Source organism: Mustelus asterias, chromosome 12 (assembly GCF_964213995.1).
Source record: "Mustelus asterias chromosome 12, sMusAst1.hap1.1, whole genome shotgun sequence".
Classification (NCBI taxonomy): Eukaryota; Metazoa; Chordata; class Chondrichthyes; order Carcharhiniformes; family Triakidae; genus Mustelus; species Mustelus asterias.
Genome location: NC_135812.1, coordinates 60,196,957 through 60,222,117, shown reverse-complemented (window position 1 = coordinate 60,222,117; position 25,161 = coordinate 60,196,957). Strand labels below are relative to the sequence as shown.

Below are 25,161 nucleotides of genomic sequence, written 5' to 3'. Positions count from 1 at the left end.
GTCCCCCTGACACTAAGGGGCAATTTAGCATGGCCAATCCACCTAACCCACACATCTTGGAGTGTGGGGGGAAACCGGAGCACCTGGAGGAAACCCACACTGACACGGGGAGAATGTGCAAACTCCACACAGACAGTGACCCAAGCCAGGAATCAAAGCCGGGTCCTTGGCGCTGTGAGGCAGCAGTGCTAACCATTGTGCCATCATGCCACCCTATCATCCTGCTGGGTGACCTTCGTAAGAAGTCTCACAACACCAGGTTAAAGTCCAACAGGTTTATTTGGTAGCAAATACCATAAGCTTTCGGAGTGCTGCTCCTTCGTCAGATGGACTGGAAATGTGCTCTCAAACAGTGCACATAGACACAGAGGTCAGTGGCAATAGGGAATTGTCTTCCCCTTAAAGATGTAGATACTAATAAATCAACTAAAACCTTCCAGACCAGGATCAACAGATTTTCTTTGACTAAGGGTGCCATGGGACATTGAGCAGAGGTGGGTGAACATAGTTGAATCATAGAATCCCTAGGGGGCAGGAGGAGGCCATTCAGCCCATCAAGTCTGCACTGGCTCTCTGACAGAGCATCTTATGTGTTCATTGGGATGTCACAGAAGGGATGTGGACAGAGTTGGGGAAGCCAACAATTATACAGTTGAAAGGCGCATCATCCAGTATGGACAGCTCGGCGGCAAGTGATTAGCACTGCTGCCTCACAGCGCCAGGGACACAGGATCAATTACAGCCTCAGGTGACTGTGCGAAGTTTGCACGTTCTTCCCGTGTCTGCGTGAGTTTCCTCTGAGTGCTCTGGTTTCCTCCCACTTAATGTGTAGGTTGGGTGAATTGGCCATAGTACATTTACGGGGATAGTGCAGGGTGTCGGGGGGGGGGGGGGGGGTGCCCTGGCTAAGATGCTCTTTCAGAGAGGAGGTGCAGATGTGATGGGTCGAATGGCCTCCTTCTGCTCTGTTGAGATTCTAGGATTATACTGCAGATTTACAGAGCTTCAGTGGCAGAGTTTTGGGGACAGGCGTGTTAGCCACCAACACAGTGAGTTGTTGAGGATCTAGAATGGAAACAGTCAGGAAAAGCTGACAAAAAAAACCTTTTACACAGGCGACAATTAAATAAATAAAAACTTTTCTCCATTTGGCAGGCAGGCCTAGGATCTAGTTGGACTGCGACCAAGGCACTGGATGTTAGTTAAAGCCATTGATGAATGGAACAATTTAGCTTTCTTCAAAGGTCTGGCCATGGAGTAAATGAAGTTCCCACACTGACAGGCACTGATTAGAAAATGCTTAGCACACACAATGCTTCCAAGGGAACTGCACTCAGCCAGGTCAATGGAGCGTGTTCCTCTGTGAACAGGACACTGGACTGCCTGTGGCCCTTGCAAAGTAATGGAGCCTTTCATTCAAAGCAGGGTCACTGACAAAAGTAATGTGATTACATGGGGGAAGGAGCATTGTGGAGCGGGGGAATGGAGTGTCTTTTGCAGCTTTGGAAATGTTTACATTTTCAGTCAGGCGTGAACACAAGAAGTGAATATTTCCCTGGAAACAAAGGCTCTGGACGATGTGGGCTACCAGATTCCTCACATGGCGTTAAAAGTGTGAAAAGTAAACTTGCTGATTGTGTGTCACTCTGAGATAATGACCTGCGGAGGAGGATCGGATGTCCATGCCTTTGATTTTCCATCCAAGCCACCCCTTCCTGGTTCTCTTCCCCAGCTCACACCCCCACAACCACCTTCCCGCTCCTCTCCAACCATCACCACTGAGAGAGAAGCTACTTTTTCAGATTTTCTTTTCAGAATTTGCAGAACTTGAACAATCTCTCATGCTTCACTGAGTGGATCTCAGAGATCTTAAAGAGGGAACAATGTCGAAGCCACATATATATTTCTACAGGAGCAAGGGTAAAATATTGCAGATGCTGGAAATCTGATCTGAGCTGAAAATGTTGGAAGTATTTTATTATTTAAATAGAAACAACAGGGTTTTGGCCTCAGTACCACTGGATTCCTGCTTTTGATCACTCCTGCTGCCGCATGCCCCTGTGTGGTTGTGGGGGAAGCTTAGGGCCAGGTTCACCTGCCAACGCTCTCATGAAGATTGGGCTCTTGGGAGAGGAACACGCCCAGCACCTAAGGGATCGTACCCTTACCAGGAGCCAGGGCCTTCAGGAGATGATGGGAGAAAATTGACAAAGTGCTGATCTTATAGACAAAGGTGTCATCAGTCTGAGAAAACCGCGGAGGGTTGGGTAAAACATGAAAGTCTAATTGGGTCTCTTGTTGTGTCCCCTTTGTCCGTAGGCACTCTCACTCGCCATGCCTCAGTGCCTCCCCATCAGCGGCAGGGCTTCCCCAGGACCCACCAGAGTACCTTCACCACCTCGCAGACTGACGATGCTTACCAGCTTTACCAACAGATGTACTCGCAGACGCTGCCTGCCCACCGCACCTTCAACAATCCTGGCTTCAGCAGAAACAATCACAACACGGAGAATAGTGACAATTCCACAGGTAAGTCAGGGTTCAAAGCAATATCAACGACTGACTGCGTGACCTTATATTCCCAAAATGTCTTCCGAAGAACTTTGTACTCAACAGACATTGAAAAAAGCCAGGGAGCAGGAGGCCAATCACACCTTGACCTTGTTCTGCTGTTTGTTTAGACCATGACTGCTCTCTATCTGAATAAACACTGTTTATCCATCTTGGTTTGGGAAAAATCTAGCAAACCCATTTAGAAATTTTCTAATGCTCCTTGTGGCCTTTTAGGGGAGAAAGTCCCAGACTTCCACTCTCGTTTCTGAAGTATATATTTATTAGTCACAAGTAAGGCTTACATTAACACTGCAATGAAGTTATTGTGAAATTCCCCCAGTCGCCACATTCCAGCGCCTATTTGGGTCAATGCACCTAACCAGCATGTCTTTCGGACTGTGGGAGGAAACAGGAGCACCCGGAGGAAACCCACGCAGACACGGGGAGAATGTGCAGACAGTGACCCGAGACTGGCATCGAAGCCTGGTCCCTGGCGCTGTGAGGCAGCACTGTGTCCTTTGTGTGAAGAAGTGCTTCTTCTATCACCCCGAATCAGCCCAACTTTTGAAGCTATGGCCCCAGACCCGCTGGGGGCTCCACCAGACAAAATAGTTTCTTTATCAGATGAAATCATTTTGAAGTGACTTAAGGCAGCACGGTGGCACAGTGGTTAGCACTGCTGCCTCACAGTGCCATGGACCTGGGTTCAATTCCCAGCTTGGGTCACTGTCTGTGTGGAGTTTGCACGTCCTCCCCGTGTCTGCGTGGCTTTCCTCCGGGTGCTCAGATTTCCCCCCACAATCCAAAGCTGTGCAGGTTAGGTGGATTGGCCATGCTAAATTGCCCCTTAGTGTCAGGGGAACTAGCTAGGGTAAATGCATGGGGTTATGGGGGTAGGGCCTGGGTGGGATTGTGATCAGTGCACTCTCGACGGGCCTGTTGGCCTCCTTCTGCGCTGTAGGATTCTATGATTTCTATGATAAACCTCTTCATCATTGGTCAGTGTGTGTGTGAAACCAGTGATCATTGTCTCATCTGCTGATCATTGAAAATACGGATCATATTTATATGGTATGAGCTGCTCACTAAGTCTGTTATTTGGCTGCAATCTGTTCACACGGAAAGTTCTGGAACCTCGTGGTGAAGTTAAATTCCTGTCCATTGTAGCTCATGTGCTTTCACCATTCAATGGCCTCTACACTATTGACCTATCGCTGTGGCGAGCACTCAAAATGTTCATTGCTGTCAGTCATGGTGTTTCTCACTGTCCGCTCTCCGTGTTTAGGTGGCACGGTAGCACAGTGGTTAGCACTGCTGCTTCACAGCTCCAGGGACCTGGGTTCGATTCCCGGCTTGGGTCACTGTCTGTGTGGAGTTTGCACATTCTCCTCGTGTCTGCGTGGGTTTCCTCCGGGTGCTCCGGTTTCCTCCCACAGTCCAAAGATGTGCGGGTTAGGTTGATTGGCCATGCTAAAAAAAAATTGCCCTTAGTGTCCTGAGATGCGTAGGTTAGAGGGATTAGTGGGTAAATATGTAGGGATATGGGAGTAGGGCCTGGGTGGGATTGTGGTCGGTGCAGGCTCGATGGGCCGAATGGCCTCTTTCTGTACTGTAGGGTTTCTATGATTTCTATGATAGTTGTTTGCCTCACTTACACATTCCCCTGCTCTCCACTCACCCTCGTATCCCACCTACCCCACTCAAGTGAAACCCAGAAGCTGGCACAGTTTATGATAACTGGAGCTACAGTCAGTGCCAGTGCTCTGTGGAGCTTCACTGTTTCTCCATGCTCCAGAGCTGTACAACATACAGCCAGAATATCAGGGTGGAGTTCTCCCCATCCAGTTCCTGACAGCCTCATTCCGCGAGGCACCAGGGGTCACTTTTGGAGGTTGCACACCGGCAAGTGTGTTTTACTGCCCCCTCAGGCTGGGCACATCCGCCTATCCCAACTCTCCATCCGTCAAAACGGACAGACAGAGATAGACTCGTAGAGGCTGATGGTGGGCTGGTGTGAGTGGCTTTGTGCTTTCATTCTCAGAATACGTTCCTCGTGGGTAAAACCCAGAGCCTGGAGTGTGAGTGTAAAATCATCCCTCCTGCCATCCTGTATTTATGGTGAATATTTATACTGATTTCTAAAAGTATTTGAGTGGTCTTTGAGACTCGTGAGAAACATATTGGTTGTGTGGGCAGAAAAGGGATGGCACGGTGGCACAATGGTTAGCACTGCTGCCTCACAGCACCAGGGACCCAGGTTCAATTCCAGCTTCGGGTCATTGTCTGTGTGGAGTTTGCACGTTCTCCCCGTGTCTGCGTGGGTTTCCTCCAAGTGCTCCGGTTTCCTCCCACAAAACGTGCTGGTTAGGTGCATTGGCCATGCTAAATTCTCTCTCGGTGTATCCGAACAGGCCGGAGTGTGGTGACTAGGGGATTTTCACAGTAACTTCATTGCAGTGTTAATGTAAGCCTACTTATGACACTGATAAATTAACTTTAAAACTTTAGATAACAAATGGGATTCAATCTGGAAAAGTGTGAGGTAATGCATCTGGGGAGGATAAACAAGCCAAGGGAATATTCAACAAACGGGAAGATATTGAAAGGTGTTGAGGAAGTGAGAGACCTTGGAGTACATGTTCATAGGCCCTTGAAGGTGGTACAACAGGTGGACATGGTAGTCAAGGAAGCCTATAGAATGCATTCCTTTATTGAATACAAAAGCAGGGATGATGGAACTGTATAAGGTAAAGTTGACATGGTCCTGGATGACCATAGGCTCAAAGGGGAGAGCTGACTGGTGGTGACTTAACCTGAGCATCACCACCAGTCAAGGTTGAGAAGGCAGGGCCTTCATGAACCAGGACCAGCCAGTACGGGAATTGAACCCACGCTGTTCGTGCCACTCTGCATCACAAGCTAGGTACCCAGCCACCTGAGCTAAACAGACTCCACAGATGGAACCCATAGAATTCCTGGAGGCCATTCGGCCCATCAGGTCTGCACTGATTCTCTGAAAGAGCATCTTACCCAAGCCCACAATCCCTGCCCTAACCCCGTAACCCCACACATTTACCATGGCCAATCCACCCAACCAACCCCAACAGAATGGCCAGGCCCCTGAACTGTACACCACTCCCTCTCCCCATGTCAAGCCTCTGCCCTGACTGTACCAGGCTGGCACCCAGTGGTCTTAACTGCTGATAAGCAGTTTCTAGGTGCTGCACCAATATGAACCTGGGTTGAGAGCTGCTCTAGTCTCCCATGGGTGCATAGCAATAACTTGCAATTGTTAGGGTCCCAGACCAGAACCCCAAAGTATATTAATGAAACCAGATTAGACCCCAACAATTTTCTATTTTGGTATCAATCTGAGGAAAGGATATTCTTTCCAGGAACAATTTTATTGACGAATTCGGGATCTTTTATAGTAAAACAAACATTATTTAATAACACAGTTTAAATATAACTCTAACAAATGAAGTAGCTTAACTATTCCTATTGAACAATATTTAAAAATGAAAGGAAACAGCTTTACTTTCTAGCTTGTGACCATTTCAGTTCCAAATAAGTCCTATTCATAGATAAATCAAATCCACTTTTAAATAAATACAGTTGGTAAACCCATGCATACTTGCTGTAATGTTTTGTTAACAATTTTGAAGCTTTCAGAGAGAGAGAAAGTTCCAGAAGCCTATAAAATCCTTCTCACTTCACCCAGGCTTCAGCTGCAACTCACTGCTTTCTGCAAAAGCTTTTTCTCTCTCTGCTACAGACCCAGGGCTGCACATTAACCACATCATCACAGGACCCTGTCAAACACTCGAATCAGAAATTACAGGGGAACTTAATAAACAAAAGTTCATTGGCTCTACTTAACATAATCACTTGCAAGGCTGAACTGAGTAACTGTTGTGCTTCCTCAGAATCTGTGCTGCATTCCTACCAGACATACTGACTGTAGCACAAAGCTGAATTTTTAAACATTCCCCTTAAACATAAAAAAAACATATATCAATTACACTACTATCATCACTCTATAACAGCAAAAAACAGCAAAGGCTTTTGAATTCTCTGACTAACCTCTCTGATCCTCTCTCCTCTCAGACAGTCTGTAACAATTGACCCCATTAACCGAGCTATTGATCACCTGTCCCGATATCTCCTTATGTGACTTGCCGTCAAATGTTTATGTTCCTGCGAAGCACCTTGGGATGTTATAATGACTTAAAGGATCTAAAGGAATGTATTTGGCCAAAAGTTACCTCCAATCCGAAGGGGACAATGAGATAAGTGATCGGAGGTTGGGCCATAGACGGGTTTTAAGTAGGAGAGAGAGGCGGAGAGGTTTAAAAGTTTATTTATTAGTCACAAGTAAGGCTTACATTAACACTGCAATGAAGTTACTGTGAAATTCTCCTCCTTATATAAAGAGGGAATTCCAGAGTTCAGCACAGCCACCGATGGTGGGGTGGAATCTTGGCCCATTTAAAGTGCCGAAACCCCTCAAATAATCTCAATGTTTGGTGATGAATAACATGGAGAGAGGTCAAGTAATTTTGCTTCCAGCTCCTGTGCCCTCTCTACTCACGACTCCTCAGACTTCTTAATTGGTTTCACATTTATTGCACTGTCTTTGCATTCTCTCTCATCTTGTCCATTAATGTTCTCTCTGCATCTCTTGCTTCTTCAGGTTGCCTTTATTCTCTCACTCTGTCTGTCTGTCTCTTCACTCAGAGCAGTAAACCACCTCAGTGGCCCTGTAGATTAAGCTGCCAAAACTGGCACAGGCCGGAAGGTGTCTGAGAAAATCCTCAAGTAGCAGTTTCCTAACACTTGGGAAAGGCCTTTTCTTGGCACAATGTTCCACTCAAACAGCATTTACATGTTTGCATATATGCGCTTGATATAATTTAGGACCAGTGAATACAACAACAACTTAGCAATTTTATAGCACACTTGAAATGGAGAAATGGCCCCAGTTGCATCACAGAGTTGGTTACCCACAGCTGGGAGAATGAGCCAGCGACAGAAGGGTGGCCAAAATGTTCCCATTCTGTAATGGATGAGTTGATTGAGTGGGTGATCCGAGGAGGAAATGATTGCTCCCGGGTGAATAAAGGAAAATAATGCACTGGAGTGAATGTGTGAGGAAACATTAACTGGGGGCAGAATGGGCCTTCCACACTTCTTCCCAGTTCTCAGTACCTGAGGTGGAGAATGGCCAGGAGAGGGGAGAAAATAACAATAAAAATCTGATTTGGGACTCATCGCATTTCTGTTCTGCCTGCCCTGTGATTTATTTTTAATTCATTCGTGGGGCATTGGTGTCACTGGCTGGCCAGCATTTATTGCCCATCCCTAGTTGCCTAAGGGCAGTTGAGAGTCAACCACATTGCTGTGGCTCTGGAGTCACATGTAGACCAGACCAGCTAAGGACAGCAAATTTCCTTCCCTAAAGGACATTAGTAACCAGATGGGTTTTTCCGACAATCATAGAATCCCTACAGTGCAGAAGGAGGCCATTTGGCCCAATGAGCCAGCACCGACAACAATCCCAGCCAGGCCCGTTTCCCATAATTGCACATATTTACCCTGCTGGTTCCCTTGACGCTAAGGGGCAATTTAGCATGGCCAATCAACTTAACCGGCACATCTTTGGATTGTGGGAGGAAACCGGAGCACCCGGAGGAAACCCACGCAGACACGGGGAGAACGTGCAAACTCCACACAGACAGTGACCCGAGGTTGGAATCGAACCCGGGTCCCTGGCGCTGTGAGGCAGCAGTGCTAACCACTGTGCCGCCGTGCCACAATTGACAATGGTTTCACGGTCATCAGTAGATTCTTAATGCCAGGTATTTTTTATTGAATTTAAATTGCACCATCTGCCGTGGTGGGATTCAAACTCGGGTCCCCAGGACATTAGCTGAGTTTCTGCATTAATAGTCTAGCAATGATACAACTGGACTATTGTCTCTTTTGTGTTTTATTCACACGTACCGCCAGCCTCAGTTTGCAACTAGCGGACACTCAGTGTGTGGAGCAGGTTGGAATCGGTGTTGTCCGGGACCATACGGGCTCCAACTTCCTGAATGCACCTCAGTTGTTTCTCTGCTGGGTCTATTTTATCCAGATTTGTTGCCATGGAAACAGTAGCAGGCCTCAAGCGCCACCCCGAGTGACCTATTGCGCGGTTACTGCCATATATTGTTCATGTTTTATTTATTCATTCATCGGACATGGGTGTCGCCGGCTGGCCAGCATTTATTGCCCATCCCTAGCTGCCCGACGACAGTTGAGTCAACCACATTGCTGTGGCTCTGGAGTCACATGTAGGCCAGACCAGGTAAGGGCAGCAGATTTCCTTCCCTAAAGGGCATTAGTGAACTAGATGGGTTTTTCCGACAATCGACAATGGTCACCAGTAGATTCTTAATTCCAGATTTTTTTTACTGGACTGGATCTCCTGGCAACCCGTGTATGTTGAGTGCAGTCTGCTGCGTGATCCTGTAACTTGGAGAGGCTGATTTGCCGGTGGTTCTCAGGGCCTCTGGTTTGCATTAATCTCGGTCGGCTCGGTCACAGAGGCAGACACATCAGTTCTTCTTGTCTGTGTTAGGGAGAGGCACGAACCGCATCTACCCAACAGCCCTGCTTTCTACTTCCACTGAGGATATCTGGGTCCTCAGGCAACCAGATCCTGGTAAGCATCACCCCCCTCTCATCCTGCTGCTTATCCCTGGTCCCATACAACTTGTGATGTTGTTGGTCAACCCCGTTCCACAGTCAGCACTTCCTATTAAATATTAAGAATATTTATTCCTTGTTTCTCCTCACCCATCACCCAAAAACCCGAATGTTGACACTTCAAAACGCGATTTACTTCATCTGATACTGTCCCCATCCCCTATCCTCCCAAGCCTCCCTCTCCTGTGTTCAAATGAAATCACCCTTGTGTTGGAGCTCCGGTCTGCCTTCCCATCCGTTCTGCTTTATACTCATTGATGTTTTGTTAAACTACAGTGCGGCGGTAAACTACAGTGCGGCGGGGGCGGGCGCGGGCGCGGGGGGGATTGGGAGATCCAAGTCTCACACCTCAGGACACTGCTGTTGGAGAGGAGAGGAGAGATGATGAAGGAAAATGTATTGGTTCCCAGACCTCGAGATTGGGCTGCAGAAAGCCAGCAGATGTCCGGGGGAAGGAAAGCTGGGGGAGATGGGGAGCTCCATTGTTTCCAAGTCCTGAGAAAGAATGAGTTAGCTGTTGGAGCCGCTCTTGACTTCAACGCGGAGTGAAGCGAGAGGGCGGAGGAGCTGGAGGATGAGGCATTGGGAGAGGCAACGCAGGCAGAGAAGGTAGTCAAGAAGGCAAATGGCATGCTTGCCTTCATCGGCCGGGGCATTGAGTTTAAAAATTGACAAGTCATGTTGCAGCTTTATAGAACCTTAGTTAGGCCGCACTTGGAATATAGTGTTCAATTCTGGTCACCACACTACCAGAAGGATGTGGAGGCTTTGGAGAGGGTACAGAAAACATTTACCAGGGTGTGGCCTGGTATGGAGGGCATTAGCTATGAGGAGAGGTTGGAGAAACTTGATTTGTTCTCACTGGAATGACGGGGGTTGAGGGGTGACCTCATAGAGTCATAGAGGTTTACAGCATGGAAACAGGCCCTTCGGCCCAACTTGTCCATGCCGCCTTTTTTTTTTAAACACCTAAGCTAATCCCAATTGCCTGCATTTGGCCCATATCCCTCCATACCCATCGGACCCATGTAACTATCTAAATCCTTTTTAAAAGATAAAATTGTATCCACCTCTACTACTACCTCTGGCAGCTTGTCCCAGACACTCACCACCCTCTGTGTGAAAAAATTGCCCCTCTGGACACTTTTGTATCTCTCTCCTCTCACCTTAAACCTATGCCCTCTAGTTTTAGACTCCCCTACCTTTGGGAAGAGATATTGACTATCTAACTGATCTGTGCCCCTCATTATTTTATAGACCTCTATAAGGTCACCCCTCAGCCTCCTACGCGCCAGAGAAAAAAGTCCCAGTCTCTCCAGCCTCTCCTTATAACTCAAACCATCAAGTCCTGGTAGCATCCTAGTAAATCTTTTCCACACTCATTCTAGTTTAATAATATCCTTTCTATAATAGGGTGACCAGAAATGCACACAGTATTCCAAGTGTGGCCTTACAATGTCTTGTACAGCTTCAACAAGACATCCCAACTCCTGTATTCAATGTTCTGACTGATGAAACCAAGCACGCCGAATGCCTTCTTCACCACTCTGTCCACCTGTGACTCCACTTTCAAGGAGCTATGAACATGTACCCCTAGATCTCTTTGTTCTGTAACTCTCCCCAACGCCCTCCCATTAACTGAGTAAGTCCTGCCCTGGTTCAATCTACCAAAATGCATCACCTCGCATTTGTCTAAATTAAACTCCATCTGCCATTCGTCAGCCCACTGGCCCAATTGATGAAGATCCCGTTGTAATTGGAGATAACTTTCTTCACTGTCCATTATGCCACCAATCTTGGTGTCATCTGCAAACTTACTAACCATGCCTCCTATGTTCTCATCCAAATCATTAATATAAATGACAAATAACAGTGGACCCATCACTGATCCCTGAGGCACACCACTGGTCACAGGCCTCCAGTGTGAAAAACAACTCTTTACAACCACTCTCTGAAGCTAATTTTGTATCCATTTAGATACCTCACCCTGGATCCTGTGAGATTTAACTTTATGCAACAACCTACCATGCGGTACCTTGTCAAAGGCCTTGCTAAAGTCTATGTAGACAATATCAACTGCATCCTGATAGAAATCTACAAGATTATGAGGGGCATGGACAGAGTGGACAGTCAGAAACTTTTTCCCAGGGTGGAAGAGTCAATTACTAGGGGGCACAGGTTTAAGGTGCGAGGGGCAAGGTTTAAAGGAGATGTACAAGGCAAGTTTTTTACACAGAGGGTGGTGGGTGCCTGGAACTCGCTGCTGGGGAGGTAATGGAAGCAGATACGATAGTGACTCCTAAGGAGCGTCTGGACAAATACATGAATAGAATGGGGTTAGAGGGATATGGTTCCGGAAGGGTGGGGTGTTTTAGTTCAGACGGACATCATGGTCGGTGCAGGCTTGGAGGGCCGAAGGGCCTGTTCCTGTACTGTAATTTACTTTGTTCTTTGAGGAATAAGTGCAGATGTTTCAATGGATAATTAACCATTCTGTGACCTGTTACCTCCAGCCTGTCTTGGAGCTGAGGCACTTGTGTCTCCCCTGACCGTATCAGACAAGAGGAGATCTCACTGGACAGCATGTCATACGTGACTGCTTTCCTGCACTGGACCCATTCTGCATCATAGAAACCCTACAGTGCAGAAGGAGACCATTTGGCCCATCGAGTCTGCACCGATAATAATCCCACCCCAGACCCTATCGCCACACCACACACATTTACCCCACTAACCTACACATCCCAGGATACTACAGGCAATTTAACATGGCCAATCAACCTAACCCACACATCTTTGGACTGTGGGAGGAAACCGGAGCACCCGGAGGAAACCCACACAGACACGGGGAGAATGTGCAAACTCCACACAGACAGTTCCCAAGCCGGGAATCGAACCCAGGTCACTGGAGCTGTGAGGCAGCAGTGTTAACCACTGTGCCACCATGCCACCCAAATGGAATATGAGCAGATGATGAGTCAGAGATCCTCCAAAATCTCTGCTTCTGGGATTCTGTACAAGATTGATGTCCATCTGCCTGTTCAAAGAATCTTGGATTGAGAAAATTCTTAAAGTTTAAAGTTTATTTATGAATGTCACAAATAGGCCTACACTAACACTGCAATGAAGTTACTGTGAAAATCCCCTAGTCGCCACACTTCGGTACCTGTTTGGGTACACTGAGGGAGAATTCAGCATGGCCAATGCACCTAACCAGCACATCTTTTGGACTATGGGAGGAAACCAGAGGACCCGGAGGAAATCCACACAGTCACGGGGAGAATGTGCAAACTCCACATAGACAGTGACCCGAGCCGGGAATCGAATCCGGGTCCTGGCGCTGTGAGGTAGCAGTGCTAACTAACGCTCGGAGTTTGCCAGCCCCAAGGTCCTTTCTTGGCGTAATGTCAAACTCAGACAGTGTTAATATGTCTAAATATTTGATATAATTTAGGATCAATGCATACAGAAATAATTTGTATTTATGTGGCACACTTAGCATGGGAAAATGTGGAGTAACATCTCGGAGTTAGTTAGCCAGAGATTGACAATGAGCCTTTTCCCAAAGGTAGGGGAGTCTAAACCTAGAGGGCATAGGTTTAAGGTGAGAGGGGAGAGATACAGAAGGGTCCAGAGGGGCAATTCTTTCACACAGAGGGTGGTGAGTGTCTGGAACAAGCTGCCAGAGGTAGTAGTAGAGGCTGGTACAGTTTTGTCTTTTAAAAAGCATTTAGACAGTTGCATGGGTCAGGTGGGTATAGAGGGATATGGGCCAGATGTGGGCAATTAGGACCAGCTTAGTGGTTAAAAAAAAAGAGTGGCATGGACAAGTTGGGCCAAAGAGCCTGTTTCCATGCTGTAAACCTCTATGACTCTGTGAAGGAAGGTGACCAAAATGGTCGGAGCAGCAGGGTGAAGGTGAGTCTTAACATCACAGGTGGAGAGTGAAGAGGCTGAGAGGTTTAAGGAGGATATTTCACAGTTTCAAGCCTAGACAACTTAAAGCAAGGCTGCCATTGGTGGAGTGAGGAGAATAACATTTATACAGCACCTTCAATATGCTGCTTTGTAATAGCGTCATCAAAAATAGACAGTGATTGGAAAAAGAAGTTAATTACGGAGCGTTGTTATATCTTCAGACTGTCTCTAACTGCCCCGTATCTAATGGAGTTTGTTCTGCAGTCCCAGTTGTTTTGTGGATAAATGAATTGTCCAATTGCCACAAAGAAAGATTGCCAAAAATCAGACAGGACAAGCGAGTGAGTTTTTCATGTTTGGAGCTAATGTTTTGAGTCTGGATGTCCCTTCATCACAGCGCCTGACAGGATTATCCAGATTTAAAATGTTAACTCTGTTTCTCTCTCCACAGATGCTGTCAGACCTGCTGAGATTTTCCAGCATTTTCTGCTTTTGTTTCAGATTCCAGCATCCGCAGTAATTTGCTTTTTATATGTTTATTGATGGAGGAATATTGAGCTGGATAATGTTCATACCCTTCCTTTGGGCAGCACGGTGGCACAGTGGTTAGCACTGCTGCCTCACAGCGCCAGGGACCGGGTTCGATTCCGGACTCGGCTGTGTGGAGTCTGCACGTTCTCCCCGTGTCTGCGTGGGTTTCCTCCGGTTGCTCCAATTTCCTCTCACATTCCAAACATGTGCAGCAAAGGTGCATTGGCCATGCTAAATTGACCCTTAGTGTCAGGGGACGAGCAGGATAAATACGTGGGGATACTGGGATAGGGCCTGGATGGGATTGTGGTGGTCAGTGCAGACTCGATGGACCGAATGGCTCCTTCTGCACTGTAGGGATTCTATGATGTTCGAACAGTGCCATGAAACTTGAAGTGGCAGATAGGGACTCAGTGTTTTATCTAAAGGCGGGTATCTCTGACAGTGTAGCACCCCGTCGGCGCAGCACCCTGTCGGCGTGGCACTGGTGTGTCAGTGTAGATTATGTGTTCCATTCTTTGCAGCAGAGTTTGGATCCGTTATGAGACAGAGGGGGATTGTGGGGAAATGGTTCCTGCATGCTTTCCTCAAGCCCGTTGGCAATAACCCTCGTCACTCTGTGCCCTTTGTCCTCTTGTTCAGCAGGTGACAGGAACAGTGTGGGCAGCACTGGCAGTGTGGGGAGTATTCGCAGTGCTGGAAGTGGGCAGAGCACAGAGAGTGGCAACGGACACACTGCCACTACCGGCCTGGAGAACGGCAAGGTATGAAAGCACAGCCTCGGGCCGAGAGCCAGTCACTGATAATGCCCAACACTGAAGCACGAACGTCAGAATGAGGACAGGAACCAGGAAAAGGCCCACTTAGCTCAGCAAGCCCACCCACCTCATTGTAAATCCCACCTCCCTATATCCTGTAGTCCTTTTTCACTCCATCAGCCAGAGTGTCGGTGGGGTGGGGGTTGGGTGGGGTGAGAGTCGTGGGGAGAGGGGTGCATGGGGAGAGGCATCCCCCACCCTGTGCTCTCCTCCCCGTGCCTCCTCCCTGTGTCCCCACTCCCCGTGCCCCCCCGTCCGTGTGGCCCCCCCATCCGCGTGGCCCCCCCGTTCGCGTGGCCCCCCCGTCCGCGTGGCCCCCCCGTCCGCGTGGCCCCCCCGTCCGCGTGGCCCCCCAGTCCCCGTGGCCCCCCGTCCCCGTGGCCCCCCATCCCCGTGGCCCTCCTTCCAGTGCCCCCCTCCCTGTGGACCCCCTCCACGTTCCCCCTCCTTCCTGTGCCCCCCTCCCCGTGCCCCCCTCACCATGCCCCCCCTCCGCGTGCCCCCTCCCCGTGCCTCCCCTCCCCGTGCCCCCCCCATGCCCCCCCGCCACCCTCCCCGTGCCACCTCCCCGTGCCCCCTCCCCGTGCCCCCCTCCCCGTGCCCCCCCCTCCCCGTGCCCCCCCCTCCCCGTGCCCCCCCTCCTCGTGCCCCCCCCTCCCCGTGCCCCTCCCTCCCCGTGCCCCCCCTCCCCGTGCCCCCCCTCCCCGTGCCCCCCCTCCCCGTGCCCCCCCTCCCCGTGCCCCCCCTCCCCGTGCCCCCCCTCCCCGTGCCCCCCCTCCCCGTGCCCCCCCTCCCCGTGCCCCCCCTCCCCGTGCCCCCCTCCCCGTGCCCCCCTCCCTGTGCCCCCCTCCCCGTGCCCCCCTCCCCGTGCCCCCTCCCAAGCCCCCTTCCCCGTGCTCCCCCTCCCCGTGCCCTCCCCGTGCCCCCCTCCCTGTGCCCCCCTCTCCGTGCCCCCTCCCATGCCCCCCCTCCCCATACCTCCCCAATTCACGATACACTCCTTCTCCTTCATCCCTCCCACATGCAGACAATCTAAACTGCATGAGAGCACAGAGCAGCATCCGGAATATTCCCCAAGGGATAGAAATTAATACCTCCATTGAACAAGCATGTGCAGGAGGCGACCCGGAAACTGGGGGTCAGGAAACTTGCTGAGGCCTGGGGATTGGGTGATTTGCCAGCCCTCTCTCGCTGAGTTCTCCAGAGCCTAGGGTGGGAGATTAGAGGACCCCAGACACACAGGCCATTGAGAACCTCACCCTTTGTTAGAATAATACAGGAGTCTAGTGGAAGGGATGATCTATGTTGGTTGTTCTGGGAGTTACGATGTGCTTGAAACTCCCAGCCGCTCACCAGTTCTATTAATGTGTATTTTGATTTCTGGCAGGCTGTGCCCCCTGGTGGAGATCAGGCACATCAGCAGCTCTGCAAGGGCACAGACACACTTGGCAAACAGCTGGAGCAGCCGGCAGGTAAGAGCCAGCTTCCACATTCCGCACTTCCCACATTTGTCTCGCAATCGCTCTACAAATAGGCTGAATCGTATCAGAAACTCAGACTTTATAAAGAATGGCCAGTGAATCCTCACACACACAAACTCTCCCTCTCTTTCACACACACACACAAACTCTCTCACACACACACACAAACTCTCACACACACACAAACTCTCACACAAACACACACACACACACACAAACACACACACACTCTCTCTCACACACACACACACACACACACACACACACTCTCTCACACACACACACACACACACACACACACACTCTCTCTCACACACACACACACACACACACACACACTCTCTCACACACACACACAAACTCTCACACACGCACACACACACTGACATATACGCAAGCACGCACACACAAACCAACACACATACACACAACTACAGCTACACGTGCACACATACAGGCACACACTGACACAGACCCACACACAAGCACTCACTCTCACTCACTCACTCATTCACATACATTTACACACACACACTCAAACTCAAAAACACTCACTCATAACCCCCCACACTCACACTTCCCCCCCCCCCCCCCTTACACTCACACTCACTCACACACATTCCCTCACACACACACATAAATGCTGTCGAATGGAGGGTCAGTAGAGGTCACTCGGATGGAGCCAGGGTTGTGGCAGGGTTGGCTCTTGTACCTTTCCCACCTTTCTCAGCACTTACCGGTGCCCAGTGTTCAGATGTCTCTGATCCAGACCCGGGACTGATACTCACCTGAGTCTCTCTTCTGAGAGTCAGTGAGAGCAGTGGGGAAATGAAGAGTGGAGAGGGCAGCAATTGGCAGATTCAATGAGAGCTGCGGGTTATCCACCATCCCGGCCTGTCCGCCGCCCCGGCCTCTCCCCCGCCCCGGCCCCTCCCCCGCCCCGGCCTCTCCCCCGCCCCAGCCCCTCCCCTGCCCCGGCCCCTCCCCCACCCCGGCCTCTCCCCCACCCCGCCCCCTCCCCACCCCTCCCCCTCCCCCGGCCCAGAATATCTATTGAAATATCTATTGAAATAATAAGAGTATAAGCACAGGCAGGACTAGAGACATGTATTAAAATTTAATCGGTAAAATAATGAATTAAAGCTCTGTAAAGATGGCTGTGTTGCAGCTGTAGAATGTGGGCGCCTGTAGAAACCTGTGTTATCCAGGACAAACACATCTGCAGCAAGTGTCTGAGACGTCACGAACTTTGGCTCAGAGTCACTGAGCTGGAGGCTGAGCTGCAGACAGTGCGACACATCAGGGAGGGTGGAAGTTACCTGGACTTCTTATTACAGGAGGCAGTCACACTCCTTAGGATAGGCTGGTCTGATTTGGTTCACGGTCAGGGACAGGAGAGTCTGACTATGAGTGAGGTGGGTGTGGGATAGAAGAAGAGGAACCTCAGCCTTTGCAAATGTCCGACAGGTTTGAGGTTCTTGCCGCCTGTACAGACAAAATCAGGTGTTGCAGAGTGGCTGAGCTGACCATGGCGCTGTGGTACAGGACATGTTCAAGCAAGGGGAGTTAATAGGAATCTTGTGTTTAGTAGGGGACAGTATAATCAGGGGGATAGACACAATCTCTGGAGCCGAGAGCAAGAATCCAGACAGCTGTGTTGTCTGCCCAGTGCCAGGGTTCAGGACAGCTGCTCAGGCCTGGGGAGGAACTTGCAGTGGGAGGGGGAGGATCCTGTTGTCCTGGTCCATGTGGGCACCAATGACGTAGGTAGGACTGGGCAGGAGATCCTGCTTAGCTAGGGGCTAAATTAAAAAGCAGAGCACAAAGGTAATAATGTCGGAATTATTACCTGAGCTACAAGCAAACTGACACAACACAATATCCGTGGCTGGCTACAGAAGATAAAAATAGAGAAAGAAATAAAAAAAATGTACAATTCCATGAAGATTAGCGGCAGCTAAAAGATTGAACAGAATTTGAAAATCAAAAAATGAAGTTAAACTATGCGAGAAAGCTAGCTAGAAATATAAAACAGACAGAAAGAGTTGCCACCGTTATATTGAAAGGAAAGGACTGGCTAAAGTGAGTGTGGGTCTTCTACAGAGCGAGTCTAGGGGGTTAGTAATGGAAAATAAGGTTAATGGGGAAGCAATAAGCAGGTGTTGTGAGTCTCTCTGTAGAGGATACAAATAACATCCCAGAAATAATTGTAAATCAAGAGATGAAAGAGAGGCAGGAACTTTAAACAGTTACAATCACCGGGGAAAGGGGACTGGGAAAATTATCCAAAATAAAGGCTGACCAGAGAATTTCATCCTGGGGTCTTAAAGGAAGTTGCTCTGAGATAGTTGATGCATTGGTTTTAATTTGCCAAAATTCCCTAGAGTCTGGGAAGGCTCCATCCGATTGGGAAATAATGGATGTGATTCAAGGAAGGAGGGAGACAGAGAGCAGGAAACTACAGGGCAGTTAACCTAACATTTGTGGTAAGGAAAATTCTGGGATCTATTATACAGGGCTAATAGTGAGGTAATTAGAAAATCTAATCAGGCAGAGTCAACATGGTTTATGACAGGAGAGTGTGGTTAAGTGAAAGGGAAAATAATTATTTATTATTTGTGGTAGTAACAAGCAAGGAGCATAAAGGGGAATCTGTAGATGTGGTATTTTGATTTGATTTATTATTGTCCGTATTAGTATACAGTGACAAGTATTGTTTCTTGCGCACTGTACAAAAAATACCGTTCATAGGGAAGGAAAGGAGAGGATGCGGAATGCAGTGTTACAGTCATAGCTAGGTGTAGAGAAAGATCAGCTTAATATATGGTAGGTCCATTCATAAGTCTGATGACAGCAGGGAAGAAGCTGTTCTTGAGTCAGTTGGTACGTGACCTCAGACTTTTGTATCTTTTTCCCAACAGAAGAAGGTGGAAGAGAGAATGTGCGGGGTCCGTGGGGTCCTTAATTATGCTGGCTGTTTTTCTGAGGCAGCGGGAAGTGTAGACAGTCAGTGGATGGGAGGTTGGTTTGCATGATGGACTGGGCTAAGTTCATGACTCTTTGTAGTTCCTTGCGGTCTTGGGTAGAACAGGAGCCATACCAAGCTGTGATACAACCAGAAAGAATGCTTTCTATGGGGCATCTGTAAAAATTGGTGAGAGTTGTAATGGACATGCCAAGTTTCCTTAGCCTCCTGAGAAAGTAGAGGCGTTGAGGTTGAGGAAAGTAGAGGTGTACTTAGATTTCCAAAAGGCATTTGATAATGTACCACACCAAAAGTTACTACACCAGATAAGAGCTCATGATATAGGCGGTAACATATCAGCTTCGACAGAAGACCGGTTAGCTAACAGGAAACTGACAGTGGGCATAAATGGATCATTTTGGGTTGGCAAGATGTAGCAAGTGGAGTGCTGCAGGGGTCAGTGCTGGGGCCTCAGCTATTTCCAATCTATATCAATGACCTGGATGAAGGGACTGAATAATTGTTGGCTAAATTTGCTGATGACACAAAGCAAGGAAAATAAGGTGTTAAGAGGACACGAGGAGTCCGCAGGTTACGTGAGTAGGCGAAAATTTGGCAGATGAAATAGAATGTGGGAAAATGTGAACTTGTCCACTTTGGCAGGAAAAATAGATAAGCGGTGTATTATTTACTTAGAAAGAGATTGCTGAACTATGAGCGACAGAAGGATTTGGGTGTCCTGGTATATGAATCAGGAAAAGTGATTCGGAAGACAAATGGAATTCTGCCATTTATTGCATAGAGAAATGGAATATAAAAGCAGGGATGTTTGCTAAAGTTGTACAGGACATTGGTGGGACCATATCTAGAGTACGGTGTACAGTTTTGGTCTCCTTATTTAAGAAACAATATAAATGTACTCGAAACAGTTCAGAGAAGGTTCACTCGGCTGATACCTGGGATCGGGGGGGTGGTGGAGTTATCTTACAAGCAGAAGTTGGACAGGTTGGGCCTGTATCCACTGGAGTTTAGAAGAATGAGAGGTGATCTTATTGCTCCTGAGGGAACTTGACAGGGTGGATGCTGATAGGATGTTTCCCCTTGTGGGAGAGACTAGAACTCGGAGACATGGTTTAAAAAGATGGAGATGAGGAGAAATTTTTTCTTATTGAATACTTCTAAAGCTGTGTTAGGTTCTTGACTAACGAGGGAGTCAAAGGTTATCGAAGTAAGCAGGAATCAAATCAGCCATGGTCATATTGAATGGCAGAGCAGGATCGAGGGGCCGAATGGCCTATTCCTGCTCTGAGTTCACGTATTTGTATGTTTCACTGGCGGATTGTACGTGGGGTAGGATCACTGCTCAAATGTAGGAAACACAGTAGCCAGTTTGCACACAGAAGATCCCACAATCAACAACATGGTAATGACCAGATGTTCTGTTCTTTAGTGATGAGCTGAGGGAGGGGGAATAATTATTGGCCGGGACCCCAGGGAGATCCCGTCCACTCTTTTGTTCAGCTGGTTGGGCAGAAGGAGCCTTGGTCTCATGTCTCACCTGAAAGACAAAGCCTCTGGCAATGCGGCACTCCTTCAGCACCGCGCTGGAGTCTCAGTCTGGATTGGGTGATCACGATGGTGAAGTTGGACTCGATCCTAAAGCTTTCTGATCCTGGGACTGGAGTGTTAGCAACTGATCCTGAGCTGGCACAATGGGCGGGGCACTCCGGCTGCCCCAAATCCGGAAAACCCTGCCCGAGGTCAACAGCCCTTTCCACGGTCAGCCCCTCACCCGCTCCAATTCCCGTGGCGGACATGACGGTAAAGTCCCAGCCCTTGCATTGAATTCCTGGATTGAGCTGCAATCGCTCTGCATAACAACCCTTCCTGGCCAGCCTCTGCTCCCAGACAGGGGCAGCCGAGCGGTGTGTGCGGATCCAGCCCAGGCAATTGTCTGATTGGCTTATCCTTGGCTCATAGGGGACAGGTGGCTGCAAGTCTATTTTAAACACAAATCTATTCATGTAAACATCAAAGTATTATTATCGCTTTCATCAGTAAATGAACCTCCATGCTCTCCCAACAGGCTGGGCAGGGACAGGGAGTGTGTGTCTGGTTAATGGGCGAGTGAGAGTCCCTCGCTGACGGACATGGTTTCATCATCTGCCAGTGACTGGGTCTTTGCAACAACAGCAACAGCAGCCTTCTCTCTTCCCTCTGTCTGAGAGATTGAAAACTCTGATTAACTGCTGCCCGCTGGGGCTTGTCTGAGAGGCAGAGATGTGGCCAGTGCAGAGAGAGAGAGAGAGTTCCCCGTGTTCTCTGTGTCCTTGAGAATTGTAGCCTCAAACCACCTGTCTACACCTTCTCCGTGGAACTCCTTCACTCTCTCTCTCTCTCTCCTCCTATCACGTTGTCCAATCATACATTTTTGATTTTGTTCTTTTTCCCCCACTCTTTGTAAACTGTTCTCACTCCTAGAATTTCACCTTTTACTTTGTCTCTAAGTCTGTTCACAAGATGTGGACACCATTACCGAGCCTGAGTGTTCATAGAATTCCTACAGTGCAGTCCATTTGGCCCATCGAGCCTGCACCGACTCTCTGACAGAGCATCCCAACCAGGTCCTATCCCCATAATCCCACGTATTTACCCTGCTAATCCCCCTAATTTACACATCTTTGGATACAAAGGGGCAATTTAGCACGGCCAATCCACCTAACCCTGAGATCTTTGGAGCATGGGAGAAAACCGGAGCACCCGGAGGAAACCCACACAGACATGGGGAAAACGTGGCACAGGCAGTCACCCAAGGTCGGAATCGAACCCGGGCCTCTGGCGCTGTGAGGCAGCAGTGATAACCACTGTGCCACCGTGCAGCCCAGTGGAAGCTGGCTGAGAATTGTGGGGTTGTTGTGGGGGCAGGGAATTGAGGGGGGGGGGAGGTGAGGGGTCGCACTGCCTCACTTACTGCTGAAGCTGCACTGTAACAAAGTTTGTCGGCACAGAGGTTGCCAACATTCCAGGATTGGCCTAAAGCCTTCAAACAACAACTGATATTTATATAGTGCCTTTAACGTTTCCCCAAGGTACTGCACATGTTCCATATAAAACAAAGTTTACATGGAACAAAGGGGCGGCACGGTAGCACAGTGGTTAGCACTGCTGCTTCACAGCTCCAGGGTCCTGGGTTCGATTCCCGGCTCGGGTCACTGTCTGTGTGGAGTTTGCACATTCTCCTCGTGTCTGCGTGGGTTTCCTCCGGGTGCTCCGGTTTCCTCCCACAGTCCAAAGATGTGCGGGTTAGGTTGATTGGCCAGGTTAAAAAAAAAAATTGCCCCTTAGAGTCCTGGGATGTGTAGGTTAGAGGGATTAGCGGGTAAATATGTGGGGGTAGGGCCTGGGTGGGATTGTGGTCGGTGCAGACTCGATGGGCCGAATGGCCTCCTTCTGCACTGTAGGGTTTCTATGATTTCTATGAAAGTGACACTGGGCTACAGAAGAAGCTATTAGGTCAAGTGACCAAAGCCTGATCACAGCGCTGGGTTTTAAGAAGTGTCTTAAAGGAGGAAAGTGCGATCTAGAGGCGGAGAGGACAGGTGACATCATCAGTTGTCAAAGGAAAGGTTGTTCCACACTTGTTGACTCAAATACTCTTTTATCTTTGAAACTCGATCTGCAGAATTCAGCAAGTGATCCCGGCGTTAGGAAATCTCAACAGCACTGCGCACCTTCCTGCAGTTTACTTCATGAATCACTCCGGCCATTCAGACAAGCCCTTTTATCATCTCTTTCCCCATGTCTGCGTGCGTTTCCTCCGGGTGCTCCGGTTTCCTCCCATGCTCCAAAGATCTCAGGGTTAGGTGGATTGGCCGTGCTAAATTTCCCCTTTGTATTCAAAGATGTGTAAATTAGGGGGATTAGCAGGGTAAATACGTGGGATTATGGGGATAGGACCTGGTTGGGATGCTCTGTCAGAGAGTCGGTGCAGGCTCGATGGGCCAAATGGACTGCACTGTAGTAATTCTACGAACACTCAAACTCAGTAATGGTGCCCACATCTTGTGAACAGACTTAGAGACAAAGTAAAAGGTGAGATTCTAAGAGTGAGAACAGTTTAGTAAAAGTGGGGGAAAAAGAACAAAATCAAAAATGTATGATTGGACAACGTGATAGGGAGGAGAGAGAGAGAGTGAAGGAGTTCTGTGAAGAAGGTGTAGACAGGTGGTTTGAAGCTACAATTCTCAAGGACACAGAGAACACGGGGAACTCTCTTTCCCTCTCTCTCTGCACTGGCCACATCACTGCCTCTCAGACAAGCCCCCTTCCCTCCCCCACCCCGACTCCTACCCTCCCCACTCCCTCGGCAATGAAGCTAACTTGAGCTCTGTTCCTCTGAGGCTGTGTACACAGTCAGGGTAGTGATAGGAGGGGCAAGAGCACAGATATCTCAGAGGGTTGTGAGGCTGGAGGCAATGACAGAGACCATGGAGGGATTTGAAAACACAGCAAACTTCTAGAAGTAAAGGTTAAATTCCAAAACACTGCCATGGGCAAACGTCTGGAGGATATTAAGAGATGATAAAAGGGCTTGTCTGAATGGCTGGAGTGATTCATGAAGAAAAGCCTCCAGGAAGATGTATTTCCACACTTGGCAGCACTCTCATGGTGATCAAAGTTTTCAGCCAATCAGAAAGGTCTGTTGAAGGATGGAAGCAAACAGATAGAGTAGACTCCACTCCGTGAACCCAGGTACTCCAGTCCATGTTTTGGTGTGGATGGTCCAGATGTGCTTTTGAAAGGGACTGTCTGGTCATTGGTGTCAATCGTTGAGACTTTTAATTCATTTTTCCTCTTCAGTGAAGTAAACCAGAATGCCGGCCACAATTCCACCCTCTCCCTCAGTCCCATCCCCCTGTCCTTCCCTGTTCAGTTTTGCACATGACAAAAAGTGGATGTACTGTGTCTGGGTGCAGACTGACATTCTCCAGTTTCAGAGTGAGCACCAGAGAGTTCCTTATCCACCACCCTGACTGTGTGTACACAGCGTCAGAGCAACACAGCTCAGATTAGCTCCACTGCGAGGGAGTGGGGAGGGTAGGAGTTGGGGCGGGGGAGGGAAGGGGGCTTGTGAAACTGCAGGAAGGTGCGCAATGCTGCTAGACTTCCTAACGCCGGGATCACTTGCTGAATTCTGCAGATCGTGTTTCAAAGATAAAAGAGTATTTGAGTCAACAAGTGTGGAACAACCTTTCCTTTGACAACTGATGATATCACCTGTCCAGGTCTGCGTCCCTCCCTCCCTCCCTCCCCCTCTGTCCCTCCCTCCCTCCCTCCCCCTCTGTCCCTCCCTCCCTCCCCCTCTGTCCCTCCCTCCCTCCCTCCCCCTCTGTCCCTCCCTCCCTCCCTCCCCCTCTCTCCCTCTCAAACACAACTTCACATTTTGTTTGTGACTCTCGAATGAGGCAGCATTCAGCGAGGATTGACCTAAAACGCGAAGCTGTGGCAAGAATTGCCAACAGCGTTGCTGGGGTGGATACCCGAACAGTAAACCAGGAAGGTGGGATGATGGTGATTGGAGGTGGGGTGAGTCAGAATCCCTCATGTTGCTAGGCGATATGATCCCTCTTGCTTTTTTTTCAGAGGAAATTGGAGTTGGAATGTTTTGAGTTTTGGAAGGAAAGGAGAAAGAAGCTGAGATGATTTTTTTTAAAATTTAACTCTGAGGAACTGGAACTGGATTTATAATCATTCTCTTCCTTTTGGGAAAGTGAGGAGGAGAGGATTATTATCACTCTGTACATGTTATGTGTTCCAACCAGAATCATCTCACCTTCTGGGTGAGAGGGACAAATGCTGAAAATCTAAATAACAGATTGAAAATGCTCACAATTCACAATGTGTCCCCTCTGGAAAAGTGGGTTAGAATTCCAGGTGTGTCTCCTTCCTCGGAATTGTGAAAACAGGAAGATAAGCGGAACAAAATCAGGGTGAGCGATAGACATTGAGAGTCAGGAATACTGTTCCTTGTCACAAAGAAGGGTTACTGGGTTAAATAACTGGCAGATAAACTAGTTGGAACAAAGTCACAAGTGGTGGATTATAGAGGAATCTTGATGAGACAATTGAGATGATGGATAAGAGA

General features: G+C 48.8%; 1 protein-coding gene across 5 annotated transcripts in view; it reads left to right on the top strand.

The window, feature by feature from the left end:
- caskin2b (CASK interacting protein 2b) overlaps window positions 1-25,161 on the top strand; it is a 255,010-nt gene that overhangs the window by 205,907 nt on the left and 23,942 nt on the right. For 4 of the 5 annotated variants that reach the window (XM_078225314.1, XM_078225317.1, XM_078225318.1 and 1 more), the window contains 3 exons: window positions 2,320-2,529; window positions 14,395-14,516; window positions 15,958-16,042. In XM_078225314.1, the coding sequence (XP_078081440.1) occupies window positions 2,320-2,529; window positions 14,395-14,516; window positions 15,958-16,042 (417 nt within the window). The remainder of the gene's footprint in view (window positions 1-2,319; window positions 2,530-14,394; window positions 14,517-15,957; window positions 16,043-25,161) is intronic. The other variant, XM_078225315.1, reaches the window with a different exon arrangement.